The sequence below is a fragment of the Euphorbia lathyris genome, chromosome 8 (genome assembly GCF_963576675.1).
Source record: "Euphorbia lathyris chromosome 8, ddEupLath1.1, whole genome shotgun sequence".
NCBI classification, from domain to species: domain Eukaryota; kingdom Viridiplantae; phylum Streptophyta; class Magnoliopsida; order Malpighiales; family Euphorbiaceae; genus Euphorbia; species Euphorbia lathyris.
This window is the reverse complement of record NC_088917.1, coordinates 36,562,626-36,580,869: the sequence shown is the minus strand read 5'-3', so window position 1 is coordinate 36,580,869 and position 18,244 is coordinate 36,562,626. Positions and strand designations below refer to the sequence as shown.

The 18,244-nt window shown below is 39.2% G+C and overlaps 1 protein-coding gene across 2 annotated transcripts; it reads right to left on the bottom strand.

The window, feature by feature from the left end:
* Window positions 1-11,159: 11,159 nt before the first annotated feature.
* LOC136202662 (serine hydroxymethyltransferase 3, chloroplastic) lies at window positions 11,160-18,244 on the bottom strand. 2 transcript variants are annotated; one of them, XM_065993422.1, is made up of 12 exons: window positions 17,975-18,244; window positions 15,673-15,936; window positions 13,604-13,796; window positions 13,338-13,512; window positions 13,082-13,199; window positions 12,873-12,985; window positions 12,634-12,756; window positions 12,343-12,447; window positions 12,149-12,235; window positions 11,960-12,067; window positions 11,757-11,829; window positions 11,160-11,666 (listed from the first exon to the last, which is right to left on the bottom strand). In XM_065993422.1, exons 2-12 carry the CDS (start codon window positions 15,887-15,889, stop codon window positions 11,392-11,394), a joined length of 1,587 nt encoding a protein of 528 aa, XP_065849494.1. In that variant the 5' UTR covers window positions 15,890-15,936; window positions 17,975-18,244; the 3' UTR covers window positions 11,160-11,391. The 2 variants fall into 2 exon arrangements, with proteins under 2 accessions (XP_065849494.1, XP_065849493.1); XM_065993421.1 differs by having other exon boundaries at window positions 15,673-15,903.

Sequence of the window (18,244 nt, the reverse complement as noted above, 5' to 3'; positions counted from 1 at the left end):
AAGAGATTAGGATTGAGTAGAGGTATAGAGGAAGGTACTCTTGTTATACTCAGTTGCTAAGATTGTAAAAGGTTTGAGGCTCTACCTTTAAAGAGCTCAGTAGAGGATTTGAAATCTCGGAACGTGTTCCGTGGACAGGACGTAGGCTTAGAAGAAGCCGAACCTGGATAAATCTGCTGAGTAACGTATTTCTTACCTTAAACTCCTTATATATATTGCTTGCTTAAATAACCAAAACTGACCAAGTAAAAAGGTCAAGCTGAGTTGTGCGCATCGAACATCTGAGCTCAGGAATAGACTTTAAGTGCTATCTCCCGACTCAAGTCAAGAAACTGACCTAGTCACCAGTTGACTAAGCCAGTATCTTACTGATCACTCAGCGCCGCTGTTAAAACCTTTTCTCTTAAGAAAAAAAGTTTGCCCAAACTTAGGAAAAAGTTTAAATAGTTCCTAACCCCCCCTTAGAACTATACTTGCACTGTTATAAGGGACCAACAAGTGGTATCAGAGCCTCAAAGCTCTCTGTAAAAGGTCTAACAACCTTTAGCTGATCCCTACCATGGGCGAAAACAGTACTCGGTTTCTCCCAGGAAACCAAACAACTCAGATACTGCCTGAGGGGCTGTCCATCACTCGGCCTCCCCTATTCTTCGGGTCCAACTATACCTTCTGGAAGAATAGGATGAAAAACTTCATTCAGGCTACAAACATGAGTGCCTGGCTATCTATAGTTCAAGGCCCATTTGTACCTGTCGAAGTTGTGGCTGGCCAAACAGTTGTAAAAGCTGAGGCCAAATGGACAGAGGATGATCTTAAGAAGCTTCAAAATCACGCTTCGGCTATCAATATGCTTCACTGTGCGCTCGATGCTGCAGAATATAATAAAATCTCAGGTTGTGAGTCGGCGCAAGAGATCTGGAAAAAGCTGGAAGTCACCTACGAGGGAACCAATAAAGTAAAGGAGTCCAAGGTGAATCAGCAGATGAGACTGTACGAGCTGTTCGAGATGAACAATGATGAAGGCATCTCAGACATGAATGCAAGGTTTACCAACATCATTAATGAGCTCAAGAGACTTGGGAAAATCTTCACTGAGGAAGAACAAGTTAAAAAGATACTCAGGAGTCTTCCTAAAGACTGGCAAGCAAAGAAGACAGCTGTTGAGGAAGCTCAGGATTTAACCACCTACAAATATGATGAACTCATCGGCTCGTTGCTGACCCATGAGATATCTATGAAAAACTTCGAGGTGAAGGAAAAATCTGAAGACAAGAAGCAGAAATCTCTTGTCATGAAAGTTGACTCCACTGACGGGAGCTCAACTGATGATGAGGAGATGGCTATGTTCACAAGGAAGATGAAAAGGCTGTTCAGGAAGAATGACAAATATTCTAAGAAGCCTTACAGAAAGTTTGATAAGTATAAGGCTGACTCAAGCGACAGCAAATACAAAAAGGACAGCTCAAAGCCCATTACATGCTTTGAGTGCCATCAAACCGGCCATATTAAGTCAAGCTGCCCCACACTGAGGAAAGACAAGAAGAGCGGCAAAAAGGCAATGGTGGCTACATGGAGCGAGAGTGATGAGTCTTCATCTACAGAAACTGAGGCCACCGAGTCAGCGAAGATATGCTTCATGGCTGACGAACTTGCTGAGCCGTGCGGTTCTGAGCATGCTGACCTATCCGTCGCATCAGATGACGAGGAGCAATCAAATGAGGTAATTACTCTTCCCCAGCTCAGAAACGATATGGTTAATGCCCTGAGTGATCTCTACACACTTGTCAAGAAGTGTAATAAGAAAGTTAGAGCACTCAGCAGGCGCTGTGACGAAGTGGAAGAGGTCAAACTGAGTGACCTCAGATTCCTTCTTTAGGACAATTCAACTCTGCATGATAACATGAAGATCATACATGAGTCTGTCTCTGAAGTCCAATCAGTTTCAAAGAAACTGAGAAAGGACGTCACAACTATCCAGAACCAACTAAAGGTTCCAAATAAAATAAACATTCCTCTGAGAACTCAGTACCAAGGTACTCAGCAGAGATGGAATCCCCAGCGAAAAGTCCAGTGTGACTTTTGTGGAAAGAAAGGACACACCACTAAGGTGTGCTAGCACGCTCAGCACTGGGGTGCTGACAAGTCAGTGAAACATCCTAAACAGAAGGTCAACTGTGACTTCTGTGGAAAGAATGGCCATACTGTCCAAGTATGTCGCCATAAAATAAAATATGATGCTTTACCTGTTGCACCTAACAAGCAAGGACCCAAAAAGAATTGGGTACCTAAAAGTAACTAGTTACAATGCAGGTAAGCCTGAGATGTGCCGAGAAGTCAAAGATGTGGTATATTGATAGCGCATGCTCGAGGCATATGACTGGTGATGAAACTCAATTCATCACGTTTGAGCGTAAACGAGGAGGAAGTGTAAGTTTTGGAGACAACAAGAAGGGTAAGATAGTAGGGTCAGGAACCATTGGAGGTAATCCTACTATTGAATCTGTCTCCCTAGTCAGCGGACTCAAATATAACTTACTCAGCGTAGCTCAGCTATGTGACAATGGGAGAAAAGTTATATTTGATGCTACTGGATGTAAAATATACGAGGGTAAAACAAATGAGTTAATCTTAACTGCCCCTCGCATAGATAATGTCTTTATGCTAGACTTAGAGAAAAAGTTTTCAAAAACTGTGTGCTTAGTATCAAAGGAAGAGAATTCCTGGCTATGGCACATGAGACTTGGTCATGTAAGCATGGACCTCCTGGCCAAACTAGCAAGAAAGCAATTGGTTGAGGGACTGCCTGAACTTAAATTTGAAAAAGATCAATTATGCCACGCTTGCCAAGCTGGAAAACAAACCAAACAATCTTTTCACAGCAAAAATATTGTCTCAACTAAGCGTCCGTTAGAGTTACTACACTTGGATCTCTTCGGTCCAGTCCAGCCGCTGAGTCTGGGTGGAAGAAGATTTTACTTGGTCATTGTAGATGACTTCTCTCGGTACATGTGGGTCATCTTGCTGACCAGCAAGGACGAGACCTTTGAGACATTTTCAAATTTGGTTAGAAAATTGAAAATGATAAAGACCTAAAATTAGCTCACATCCGTAGCGATAATGGTGGAGAATTCAAAAACCAAAAGTTTGTTGAATTCTGTGAAGCCAGCGGCATTGACCACAATTTTTCTGCTCCTAGAACACCTCAACAAAATGGGGTTGTTGAAAGGAAGAACAGAACTCTGGTTGAAATAGCCAGGACAATGCTGGATGAGCATAGGCTTCCAAAGTATTTTTGGGGAGAGGCTGTTAACACAACGTGCTATATTCTTAATAGGGCTCTAGTTAGACCTATATTAAAGAAACCCCCTATGAACTTTGGAAAGGACGAAAGCCCAATATTGGATACTTTCGTGCCTTTGGCTGTAAATGTTTTATTTTAAATACCAAAGATAGCTTAGCAAAGTTTGATTCAAAAGCTGATGAGGATATCTTTTTGGGCTACTCAACAAACAGCAAAGCATACAGAGTTTTTAATAAGCGAACTCAAGTTCTAGAAGAGTCAGTACATGTGGAGTTCGACGAAACTAACCCTGCAGGTAGATACCAGCCGCTGACCGAAGATGATCCACACTCAGTAACCGCTGACCAAGAACCAGCTACTGAGTCGTTCACGAAAAGGCTGACCAAGAGTAAGAGTGAACCTAAGATTACTTTTACTGACCCATCTACTTCTGCAGAGATTGTTGAAACACAGACAGCACAAGACATAAATCTACCTAAAGAGATAAGGATTCCAAGAGGGCACTCAGAAAGTTCAATCCTTGATTCTGCTGGGAATACCCTGATGACGAGGAATCAACTCAGGAAGCACCTCAGCAATGTAGCCTTCGTCTCAGTACAGGAACCTAAGAACTTCGCTGATGCTGATGAAGATGAATTCTGGATGAACGCAATGCAAGAGGAGCTCGATCAATTCAGAAGAAACGATGTATGGGAGCTAGTGCCTCATCCAAAGAGTCAAAAGACCATTGGAATAAGATGGGTCTTTAGGAACAAGATGGATGAACAAGGGAATGTAGTCAGGAACAAAGCAAGACTTGTAGCTCAGGGCTACAGTCAGCAAGAAGGTATTGACTACGGTGAGACCTTTGCCCCAGTGGCAAGGCTGGAAGCTATTAGAATCTTATGTGCATATGCATCTTACATGAACTTTAAATTATTCCAAATGGATGTCAAAAGTGCATTTCTTAATGGAGTTATAAACGAGGAGGTTTATGTTAATCAACCCCCAGGTTTTGAGGACCCTAAATTCCCAAACCACGTTTATAAACTCAAAAAGGCTCTGTACGGCCTCAAGCAAGCACCACGTGCTTGGTATGAGAGGTTGACCAGTTTTCTGTTGACTAGAAATTATGTCAGGGGCAAAGCTAATACAACCTTATTCATTAAGAGAAAGGGTAAAGATACCCTGTTGGCCCAAATTTATGTTGATGATATAATATTTGGTGCAACTAACGAATCAATGTGCAAGGAGTTTAGCAAACAAATGCAGACTGAGTTTGAAATGTCCATGATGGGAGAACTCAACTTCTTCCTCGGTCTTCAAATTAAACAAGGAAAGAACGGCATCTTCATCAGTCAAGCCAAATATGCCAAGGAGATATTAAAGAAATATGATTTGGAAAATTGCAAGCCAATATCCACTCCTATGGGCACTGACACTGTCCTATGCGCTGACGAGAATGGTAAGTCAGTAGACAGCAAATTATATCGAGTGAACGCAGGTTTATGGTATCCCAATACTCATGATTTCACACTCATCGGATACACTGACGCTGACTATGGACGGGATAAGCTGGAACGTAAAAGCACCTCTGGAGGATGTCACTTCTTAGGAAGCTGTCTTGTATCCTGGTTCAGCAAAAAGCAGGCGTCAGTAGCCTTGTCTACCACTGAAGCTGAGTACATTGCTGCTGGTCATTGTGTTGCTCAAGTCCTATGGATTAAGCAACAGCTTGAAGACTATGGTGTTCAAACAAAGACAATTGAAGTCAAATGTGACAACAAAAGTGCAATTGATCTTTCAAAGAACCCAATTCAACACAGCAGAATGAAGCATGTCAGCATCAGACATCACTTCATTAGAGACCATGTACTCAAAGGTGAGATAAAACTGACCTTTGTCCCAACGGACGAGCAGCTTGCGGATATCTTCACGAAGCCACTGGCCCATGAGCAGTTCAGCATACTGAGAGAAGCTATTGGTATGTCTAATCCTCTTCAGTAAATTCCTGAACTAAATGAATATGCATGCTGAGTGAATTACTATGCTAAATGATTGTTTTTGTTGTGTGCTCATTGAAATTAATTGAACAGCAAATACTGAGTAAACCTGCACACTGAGTAAGTTAGTTTTAAACTTAGAAATCATCCGTTCATGCAATACTGACCACTCAGAATATCAAACGCTTAGTTTTCTAAATGCTGAGTGTTAGATCCGTTAGAATAAATGCAATAGCACGCGTATAGCCTCTAGGATGACGTATACGCCGTATGTGTCATAAATGCCAGGATCTTTGTCGGTTGACAATCCCAAGGCAAAACTGACACATGGATTCGATAAAATCCACACCACACCACACCTCACCTCTATAAGTAATGGGTAATTCCCCATTTTTTATTCTTTACGATTATCGAATCACTAAGGCAAAGAAAGCTTTCTCACCAAACACTCTCTCTCTCTAAGATTTCCATACCTTCTTCTCCAAAATTATGACTAAAGTTACCTTCAACATCTCCGGTGCTGGCCACACTAAGCCCAGCTCCGATGAAACTTCCAGGCAAACCTCTATGCCGGAATCCACCAGGGTCACCTCGCCGAGCAAGGGAAAAACTGGCCAAACCTCCTCTGGTAAGGGAAAGCCTGAAAAAGTCAGGACCTACTCAAAGGTCTTCGAAAACGTCCGAGAATGGAAGGTTGAACCCTCAAGATGGGTATCTGAAGCTTTCGTCCAATCCGAACAACCTTTCTGTGAGTGGATTTCCCAAAATGGATGGACTGACCTATTTTCAATTAGGGATCACACCTATCCTGACCTGGTAAAGGAGTTTTACCACAACCTTCGCGTTGCCAATGATAACCAGGACTACCTGGTAACCGTGGTGAAAAAGAAAACCATCTTCATCAACCCTCTCTACCTAGGAAATTTGCTCAAGTTAAAAACTGAGGGAGCAAGGCTAAGGAGATCTGGAGATCAGGATGGTACTGGGTACGAGGTCAATTTCTGCAAACCTGAGGGCCACTCAGGAGAAGTCTCAGCTTCATCTATGGGTCAGCACCAGAAGATGGCTCATTATCTACTGAGTTACTTTATCTATCCGAAGATCAACTGCACTACCTCAGCAACGAACTTCGAACAATGCTTTATCTGGCATATGCTGACGTACAAACCGATCAACATGCCAGTATTCCTTATCGCTGGCTTCCAACGCAGTACTGGCACGCTGAGGCTAGGATCGCTCATCACCAGGATCCTCATTGATCATCGGGTAGACTTGACCGATGAAGAAACGGCTAGAGGATCTGAGATCACAGCGGCTTCGCTGAGAGCGTTGAAGTTCGGTCAGCCTTTGAAGAAGGGTAAAGCTGCTGCTGAGGGAACTGCTGTCCCACAGAAAGGAAGAAGGACTAAGGCCCCAGCTTCCCGGAAAAGAAAAGCTGTTGGGACTCCTTCAAAAGATGCTGAGTCTCCAGCTAAGAGGCAAAAGTCAGCTGCTAAGTCAGCTGAGAAAAGGAGCAGGCAAGATGAGCCTGAAACTAAGGACACAAATGAGCAATCTCAGAAGAAGCACAAGTCCTCCACACTGACTCCCCTCGATGCTATCCCTACTAACATTGTTGTGCCTGGTGACTCTCACTACACACAGTGTTTAGGTACTGTGTCTGAAGAACTGGGAGAAGAGGTACAACTGGATGATCAGTTCATCTCCCAAGTAGAGGAAGAACTAGATGGTGATAGTTCAGAAGAAGACGAAGAAGACGAGACCAGCGGTCAGGATGACGCTGAGGACAATGAGGAGACAACCAGTGAGGTTGCAGTTGAGCACCCCAATACTGGGTTGGCTGCTGGAGAAGAGCAAGAACTTGACCAACACAACGTTGATCAAGTCCAAGAGCAAACTGATCTCCCTCATTATGATCAGGAAGAAACCTCTCCTTCTCACTCAGGAGAGTCTATTCAAGCTGACAAACCTCCTACTCCTCCTCGAAGAAGAAAACTCATCAAGGCAAGTCAGAAAGGAGTCAGTGAGACTCCCGTTGAACTATCAACTTTTCCTACCTTTGCCGTTCAACAACCAACAAAAGACCCTTCTGCCCTAAATCTCAAATTTGTTGGTAGAAAGCCTGCGGCATCCATCGAAAAGCAAGCCTCTGTTTCTTCTCAATAGGAACATGCCGATTTAAGTGCTTCCGCAAACTCAACCAGTCAAGTTGAGCCGATTACTGTAAATGCTATTATTCCAAGCATGGTGCTGACTCCAAACATATCCGCCCCCGTCATCACTGACAGTATTCGCGTTGCTACTTCTCCAACTCATCTATCTGTCGATGCCTCAGTTCTACCAGAATCTCAAGTGCAGATTGGAACAACACTCCCAGTCACTGACCATGTCATTCCTTTGACTCCTCTTCCTACCGGTCACACTGATGTCACTGAAGGCTCTCAAAGCTATCTGAATGCCACTGAGTCCGGCAAAAGGATAATCGAATCAGTGCAAGCATTGATCAAAGACCTTCAACAATCCACTCCTCCTGCTGCTGGGTCTTCATCTATTGAGACTACTCAGCTTTCCCAGGTCACTCAGCTTCTCAACGAAGTTAAGGGATTCTAGGACTTGCTGAACGTCATCATCACTTATCAAACACAGCAAGCTAAGCAGGACGCCATCGCCAAGCTGGCTGAGATCCTGCTGACAACCGTTCAACACTTGAATTCTCTACAACAACAGGTTCAAAACTTGTCAGCTGCGAACCAAGGCTATGCAACCTCTGTTGAGGTCAAGATGCTCTTTGCTCAGCTTCACACCGAGCAACTCAAGACCAATGAGCAAATGGTCTCTTACTCTCAGTGCTTAGTGGAGCAAATTGGTGAAGCTGTTCGATTGCTAAATCTGAACAAGCAGGAGATGGACACTGACCAAATGAAACAAAACGAGATGTTGTCCATCACAAGGCAAACCTTCAATCACATCCGTCACAGCAACGTTCAGCGTCAGTACTATGACACCTATTTACTTAAAACCTTCCATCAAGTCATTGCTGGACTGACTGATGCGCTTATATGGATTGGTAAGTCTGAAGCCTTCATAGTAAGTATGATCAGCGCTGCCGAGCTCAATATACCCGATGAAGTCTCCGGACAGGGAGTTGCCATTTTTTATGGTGTAAATGAAAGCGCTGACCGCCTTAAAGCGCTGTCCAACGAACTGACCAGGGCTGTCTTAACCGATAGCTTTCGGATTCCTCCTCCCGATGCTGACAAAACGGGGGAGAAAGAACAAGCGAGAACACCATCAAGAACACATCATGGGTCTAGTCAGTCCCAACAAAAGAAAAGGAAATAGAAATAGGCTAGCTCAGTATAGACTAAGTACGATGTAATCTATATGCCTTGTCTTTAAGTTTTTATTGTAAACACTGACTACCGATATCAATATATCATATCTGCATCCTTCATTCTATTCTTGAGTTATGATATATATTGCTGTGTACTGAGTCATTATGTATCTTCAATTAAATCAGCTATGTTTAACACTTATAAAACTTATTGATTGAATCAAATGTTGATAACATGTTTGACATTGACCTATGTGTTTATAAAACATTGTCTTTTAAGAACTCATTGAACAACAAATTACTCAGCGCACTCTGAATGCTCAAACCTTCCGCTTTATACTGAGTAAATAGAATATGCTATATAAGCTGACCTATATTTGAAAACTGACCTTAGACTTACTTGATTAAACCTGTAGATGTTTAGAGTAAAACTAAGTCAGTAGCTCAACCCTTACGGGGGAGTTTGCTAGGTATAATAGGTCAACTATCATGGGGGAGCTCAATACTGAGTTCCTCGCTGAATAGTTTTGCCAACATCAAAATGGGGGAGTTTGTTGAAACACCTTTCCACATAATTTTGATTTGACAAAATTGTTTAAGTAAAATTGAAATACATATTCTAAACACACTAAGTTTAAATGCTTTGATTTATTCTACTAATGTGTTTGTTCAATGTTGAGTTAAATTGTTTATAAGACAAAAGAATTAAAAGGCCCAAGCCCAATACAAGTGTCAAAGCCCAAGTCAAACAACTCAGTACAAGTCGGCCCGCGTTTGTCAAAACGTTGTCGTTTTGGACAAAACGCAACTCAGCGAAAGAAGGATCTAGAAGACCTTCGGGAACAACTTCAAGATGAAGCTGCTGAGTAGACTCGACAAACGTACAAGACAGCAGCTGGCTAAGGAAAACTTCCAGACAAAGTATTTCCTCTTTGGGTAAAGATCAGACGACACAGTATGCTGTCCAGTTGACTTTACCATAAAAGGAGAGACAGTCTGCTGAGCTGACCGAAAACAGAAGATACACAAATCTGATTGGCTGAGAGCTCTGAGCAAGTCAGGATGACAACGACAGGAAACCGTTTCCCTCCAACGGTTATTTCGAAATTCGAAATGACTGATGCCCAGACGTCTCTATAAATAGAGTGCCATCAGAAGCTTTCATTTTACAGAACTTGATCAAGTCATTACGCTGACCAAATTTCTACACAAGTTCTGCAAGCAAAAAGCAAAGCAATCTTACACTACATTCAATATCTTTTGTGTAAAAGTCTAGAGTGACTATTTAATCATCTAAGGTGTCTTAGCAAATCATTGTCTAGGACAAACACTTATCATTTCTAGAGATTAGAAAGGAGAGGCTGAGTACTCGGTTATAGTACTCAGCAAGAGATTAGGATTGAGTAGAGGTATAGAGGAAGGTACTCTTGTTATACTCAGTTGCTAAGATTGTAAAAGGTTTGAGGCTCTACCTTTAAAGAGCTCAGTAGAGGATTTGAAATCTCGGAACGTGTTCCGGGGACAGGACGTAGGCTTAGAAGAAGCCGAACCTGGATAAATCTGCTGAGTAACGTATTTCTTACCTTAAACTCCTTATATATATTGCTTGCTTAAATAACCAAAACTGACCAAGTAAAAAGGTCAAGCTGAATTGTGCGCATCGAACATCTGAGCTCAGGAATAGACTTTAAGTGCTATCTCCTGACTCAAGTCAAGAAACTGACCTAGTCACCAGTTGACTAAGCCAGTATCTTACTGATCACTCAGCGCCGCTGTTAAAACCTTTTCTCTTACGAAAAAAAGTTTGCCCAAACTTAGGAAAAAGTTTAAATAGTTCCTAACCCCCCCTTGGAACTATACTTGCACTGTTATAAGGGACCAACAGTAGGCAATTCCCCATCTGCACCTTCGAGCCCATATATGTGCTTGCCTTGCCTTCAACCAAGCTTCTTACATGAACTCAGTTCGATCTACAGAATTGATGTGAATGCCCAATGACCCCCACAACAAAAGCAGAAGACAACAACTCTTTCGGAAGAAAATCTGTTGTCCTTATTTCAGTGTCCCTTTACATGTTCCTCTCACAAAAAAAAAAAGTAGTCCCTTTTTAATGTGTGGGTCCTCCTAGTTCACAAAATATATTATTTTAATTAAATGAACACCATTTTTTGTGAGAGGGACATAAAAGGAAACACTGGAATGGACATAAAAGGGAACACTGAAACCACTCTCCACTTGAATTAAACCCCAAACCACTCTCCACCCACCTTTCTTTTAACTTCATTTTTCTTTTGATTGGCGGGCAGACAAACACGGATCCTCAAATTGTTTTTAGAATTTTTTAAGATATGAATTCCACAGGCAGGTCGTGCACTTGAACACCATGAACAGTATTCGAAGACATGAATCCCACAAGCCGGTCGTGCACTTGAACCCAAATGAACAGTATTTAACTAAAAGAGAGACAGGTTGGGTATCTTCACTGAGACGTTGTGAAAATGAGTTAATTGTTAAATGACCAATGAAACAAAGTTACCAAAAATCACAAAAGATAGAACTTGTCATTATTATGTAAACTTTGAGCCCAAAAGCAGGTTTTCTCTATTGAACAAACAACATTACAAAGTGGGTGGATCAGGATGCTGTTTGTTTCCAGTTTTCATACTACTGTATAGCTCCATAGTGACTGATGCTTTTTGCTCCTATTTAAGCAAACCTAATCATTGAACTTGTAGAGACATGCTTATAAAGCTTAATGTGTCCTAATAAAATCATCAAATTCCAGGAATCGGAAATTGGGTTGTAAGGGCTTCAACTCTTGTTCCAAGATCTGACACTTTACCCTGCAAAGCGAAATCAGGGGATGTAACAAACTTCAAGAACTCTTGGAGCTTTGATCCTGCCATCGACTTCTTAGCTTCAATTGTAATCTGCACGCCCTCATGAATGAAATCAGCTATTGCTACAAATTCCTTCTCCGCAAATCCTCTCGTAGTCATTGCAGGTGATCCTATGCGAATACCACCGGGAACTAATGCACTGCTATCTCCTGCAAAACTCAATAACAGACAGTATAAGTAAAAATATTGCAAATAATATATAAATGGTCGGGCAGCAGGATAAAACAAATGATGCTGACCAGGCACTGAATTTTTGTTGAGGGTAATAGATGCCATGTCAAGAATTTTCTCCACTCGAGCTCCATCAATACCCTGAAAATATTAAACATCTTAGAAGAAGCAAGGAGATGAACCATCACTTCAGAGAATACAAGTAAACTTCAAATAGGATCATTTTTGTAAAGTTGGAGGTGAAGAAACAATAAGGGAGGAAGAAGCTTACTAGTGGCCTTAAGTCTACAAGAACTAGATGATTATCACTCCCACCTGAAACTAATTTATACCCAAGTTCAACCAACCGGTTAGCAAGAGCTCTACAGTTGGCAACGACCTACAACACCAAGTAAGCAAATTAGATAAGATGAATTAAGACATGCGTCAGGCCAAGCTTAACCAAAATCTTGTACGTCACCTGCTTCTGATAGGTTATGAATTCAGGAGATTGTGCATGCTTTAAGCATACTGCTAGTCCACCAATTGTGTGGTTATGAGGACCACCCTGAGACATTACCACAACAAATTTCAAAAATTAGGTCCAACTAAGGCGGAACTTCACAGAAGCAATAACCTAAATGAAATGAAATTCTGAGAAAAGCTAGCAAGTACCTGCAGGCCTGGAAAAACAGCATTGTTAATGGCAGTTTCCAAATCAACTCCAAGAACAGGATCCTTTTTGAAAAAGATCATGCCACCTCTAGGACCCCGTAGGGACTGAAAACAAGTCCAATGTAAATTATTGACAAAAGCATTACCGAGGATATCAAACTTATGGTTACATCACAACAAATTTTAACATGTCAGACGCCCTTCTAGATGAGGACAGGAAGTTACCAAGGCATAATGAATTCAAACTAGCATTGAGGCAGTTTTGTCTGCCAAGTTATAAACTGCACTGACCTTGTGGGTGGTGGTTGTCACAATATCACAATACTCAAAAGGATCAGCAACAACAGAAGCTGCAACAAGCCCACTTATGTGAGCCATGTCCATCATGAGAAAAGCACCAACAGCATCTGCGATCTTCAAACAGATATTAAGTGCTATTAGTAAATCCCTTAAACAAAGGAAACACAGCCATCCATTCAGTAAAGAAGCAAAACGGAGATAAAAATAAAATAACTGCACATGACTCCTACCTTCCTCATGCGAGCATAATCAAAATCTCGAGGATAAGCACTGGCACCTGCAATAATGAGCTTTGGTCGGAAGAGCTTAGCTGTTTCCTCAAGCATATCGTAATTTACCACACCTGTACAAAATGTTTGAGGAATATAATTAGTAAACCACCAGAGAAAGATTGTAAGCAATTTCATCCCAAGCAAATCTGATATTACATATGCAGTACCTGTGGATTCATTAAGTCGATATGGCATAGACTCAAAATATATTGATGTGCCAGATACTCGTCTTTTAGGAGTCATAAACCCATGAGACAAATGTCCCCCATGAGGTAAGTCCAAACCCTAAGTAAGAACACGTAAAACATGAGGACTTTTGCTACCTTCAATTCAGAAAACAATAAATGTAACCGTTAAAGCATTAGAACACCAAACAGACAAAAAAAAAAGCTAAGAGAAAAAGAGCAAAGAAGAAAGTATTACCATTATTCTGTCATGTGGCTTAAGGACAGCAGTATAAACCTCAAAATTAGCAGGAGAACCAGACAATGGTTGAACATTAACCCCCCACTTCTTTCCATCTAAATGAAATGCATCCAAAGCCCTCTTTTGACAAAGAATTTCTAGCTCATCAATGTGTTCATTTCCACCATAGTATCTGTGGTATATTGAAATTAATTAATTGCAATCAGAAAATTTCAAATCACAGCATAAAAAGTGTGTAGTTTAATTAAATTGATCATATCTACCTTTTACCAGGCAGTCCTTCAGAATACTTATTTGTCAAGCATGAACCAACTGCTTCCATCACTGCTCGAGATGTAAAATTCTCCGAGGCAATAAGCTCAAGACTTTTAAACTGCCTATTTTTTTCCTTGTCAATAATTTCACACACTTCGGGATCTGCTTCACTGAGTCCATAGTCTACAAAGCTTCTATCGCCTGAAAACTGTAATGTTAAATTCCACCACAATGAATGGTATTGAAAGTCTTGTCACCCGCTTATGCAAATGATGCATTAAAGGGAGTTAAAGGTCAATTACATGTGTTCATCCTGTAAAATGCTTTCATCAGTAAGACATCATTTTGATCCCACCACGACAACATACAAAACATCAATATTTTCCAGTTTTCCTTTCCTTTTTAACTAATTTTTAGTTTTTTTTTCCAATTAGAAAATAGAACCTAAATAATGTTTATATATCCAAATTTTTTTATTTTATTTTTATTTTTCATTTATTAATTAAATTATTAGTTAAGTTCCAAAATGGTGAACTATGTTGTAAAAATAATTTCACATATTATCAAATAACTTTACAGAATTAATATTAAATATTATTTATTTTCAATGAAAACATGAAATTATTAGCAATAATTTAAATAAATAACCAACTTAAATCTATGAAGCACGTACTTCTAAGATGTTGACATACACATATCGGATACGCCCAGGATACGGCAAACAAGTAGCACTTTTTTCTTTTAATTATGGGAATAGCTGGGGGATACTTTGGGATCTGTTTCAGAGTTAATCAGGTACAATTTAGGGGTTTTTTAGATAACTTCACAAAAATAGGGATTAATATATATATATATATATATATATATATATATATCCCTAATATGAATAATTAACTAAACAAGCTCACACCTTGCAAAAAAATAAATAAATAACTAAAAGTTAATCAGTATTAAATGTATGCAGATGAAGATCATGAAAAAGTCTTAGAACAGTCTTTGAACTTGGTAGTTTAAATAGTTTGAAGTATTAAATGTTTCTTTTTGGTGAATTAATGACTTATTAGTTATTATGAATGTTCTTTGTCGCTTTATAGTGACTTATGAATATGATTCGTGGTTACATTTATAATTTGGCATATCCCCGCCATATCCGTATCTCATATTTTTTTTCAATGTCGTACTCTTACCCGTACCGGTGCTCCATGGACTTAAACAGACTAAAAAAATTGTGAAATAAAATAATGTGCAATCCTCAAATATACAGTGTGTGGGATATAATAAAAGATTGAAGTTCAATATGTATTAGATTTATAAGGAATTAATAAAGAATATGACAGAATAAAAACTAGATCAAAAGCCCAACCAGATGGTCCAATTCTTTCTTTGAGAATTGGACTTGCGTGTATAAACTAAATACTACACACAATTTAAACTAATTTTTTTTCTTTTAGAAAAAAAAAAGGTTGTTGTTGCTGGGTCACAGATGCAGCAGCAATGATGCCGAAGAGGTGGAGAGCAGTATGTTCTCCACTTCTTCAACATAATGAAGGATTTCAGAAAACATGTCTGAAGTTTTCCAAATTCCAACACTAACAAAAAATTGAAAAACTATTTTCTATTTTCTACTTTGTAATTTGGAAAAGTTTTTGTAACTAAACACAATTCCGTTTTCCAATTTTCTGGCAAAACACACCTTGTCTTCTTAAACTAAACAAGCCCTTAATCTTCTTCTTTACTGGTGCCTTAAACATCTAACATCATGTCAAATCATGTTCGAAGCAAAATTTCTAGTAAGTGCTAGACATTCTAAACCAACCAGCATAATTAGAAGTACATATTAAACTGCCACCAACACCACCTCCGCACCACACAGAACTTATATAACAATACACTCATCAACAAAAAGATTTTCTTTTTTTGAAACAAAATATCAACATCTCCGGCTACAACACCAACGCATAGCATTTTCAGCATTGCAAGAAAGGCATAAAAAACAAAATCAGATTATCTCAGCCAACCAAATTCATATAAAAGACGGAGACACATAATAAAAAGATGCAAAGCATACTAAAGTTACCTCCAGCTTCTGGAACAGGGACAGAAACAGATGAGGGTGGTCTTCCAGTGACTAAGCTCCCTTGAATGCGGGAATATCGACAGGACTTAAAAGAATTGAGTTTAATCTGATGTGGAAAACCAATAAAACTAGACCTTGTTGGAGGCAAGGCAGATCCCTTGGTCCAAATAGGCTGTTGTAAAGAACCCATCACGGCAGTACCAGTGCAACCCTGCATCCTTCCTTCCAATACTGCAGTTCACAGAGTTGTTACACCTCTCAATTCTAGAAAATATCAGAAATCAATTACCAAATTTAATTCATATGATAGTTACAAATACCAAAACCAAAAAGATCATTCTTCTAGTTAAAGAATATAAAAGCAGAGGGAGATTGATCAAAGCAAGAAACGGAAAGGAGAAGGGGAGAAACTTAGATCCCCAAGTAATTATATTTTCTTTGATCAGTAGTGCAAAAAGAGAAGTGGGCTAAGTGGATGTTGTACTAATATAGCTACGCACAATTAGGTCCAATTCAGAGACTGAAAATCTCTAGAATTGAAAAAATAAAAAGTTGGAAATCTCTAAATACAAATCTCAAGAATTGAATTGCACCGAAAATTTAATCCAATTCAATTCAGAGAATTTGGTTCCAGTTCAGTTCCATCCAGTTACTCAGAGATTCGGATATATATCAGAATCATAGTTGTCAAAACAAGATTCGACTCGTGAATCGAAATCCTCATTTTGTGAATCGTGACTTGTGAATCGTATGATTCGGTTCAAATTCATAATATTAAAAAATATATATATTTACCATGTTGAACTCAAAATCTTATCAAATATTAGTCTAGAAATACAATTTTAATGTCAAAAAAGGAATCATATCATCCAAGTACTTAAAATTCAAATCCAATGCAAATGCAATCCTAATAAAACTAATACACAAATCGGATTCTGTTTAATAATTTAGTAAAGATGAAGAGTTTGAATTTCTGACTCTGTTTTTTTGCCTTGTTGTCAGCTTTATAATGATGGAATGGAGCTAGTTTGAGTTGATAACTTGATAAATAACAATCGGACTAGAGGAGAGTGAGTTTAGTAGTTAGTGTTCTTTAATTTGTTGATGAATGGTGATGAAGATCCGGCTCGAAATAGAGCTGAATCAAATCATATGATTCAAATCAGGAATCATAAGATTTTGTTATAATTTAGATTCATCTATAAATTATGCTCGAGATAAAGCTAATTCAACTCGTAAGATTCTAATAACAGTGATCTGAATCTATTTCCTTAATACGTTTGCCAACAGTCCTAAAGGGAAATTCATCTATTATAAACATTTTAGCCAAAGAACAACTACGAGTTTCTTGATCAACACAAAAACAAACAAAACTTGAGCAATAAAAGAAGACCATGATAGTACACCACACACTAGCCATAAGTAATACTAATACACCAACCAGAACCCTATCTACTTCATTAACTGATAAGCTTACTTCACTAAATACCGAGACTAATATAGCCCATGTTAATCAGACTTACAGTCCTTATTCAATATGTTGTTTAACTGCTAACCAATTTCAGTAACCCCTTGTTTGGAAACTCTAATTTTGTGGATCTTAAAGGAATTCAATTCGATTAAACTCTATTTTTCATAAACTTCGTTGTTTGGAAAGAACTAAAATAAAAGAATTCAGTTTTTCTTTTTTTCTTTTCAAGAAAAAATAGAAGCTAATTTGAAAGTCTAAATCATATTAGAATTCAATTGAATTCATGTCTTTCAAATGATTTTGTTCTGCACATTCCCTAAGCATAGCTATAGAATTCTGGTATATATATATATTGTTCTTGAATGGAATGAAATTTTTCAACGTAAAGTTTCTGAATTTTGGACCTTTAACTAACGAATTGTGAGTCAAAACTGACCAGATATTTCGGTTTTATGATTCAAATGAAAACATCGGCCTCAAGTTGCATTAAGCTACAGCATATAAGGCAAAACTGGGAAACAAAAAATACAGGGCATTTAGTAAAAAAAAAAGTCCAAATAAACCATCAACTTTCTAAATAGAACCCAACAAATCAAAATCAGAAACAAGTATACGAGGAGATGAATCAAAATCCGTGGCAAAAAAACTCAACACCTCCGTTAGTACGAAAACCTCTAATTTATCATCTAAAAGAAATGACCCTCACCTAGTAGGAAAGCATCCATAAAAACAGAACCCCTCAGTAAAACACCAAATAAAACATGAAGAATTACAGATATCAACCATGGAAATAATAGCTGCAAAGAAGAAAAAATTTCCAAAGAAGCTTACCTGGCGACAGTGAAACGAGAAAATTGGCTATGAGTACACGAGAAAACGACGAACAGCAACAGTTTGATACCTAGCTGCAAACGGCGAGGGAAGGAAATGACAACGTCGAGCGACAGTAGACCAAAGTTGCCGTAAGGGTTGTGGAGACTGGAGAAGAGAGTGAGTAGGGAGAGAAGAAAAGTATAAAAAGCCAAGACAGAAGGCAACGCAAGTAGCAGAGCTAAAACCCTAGTGATTCTGGAAGAAAGTGAGCCGCGCCTTTTCTGTGAT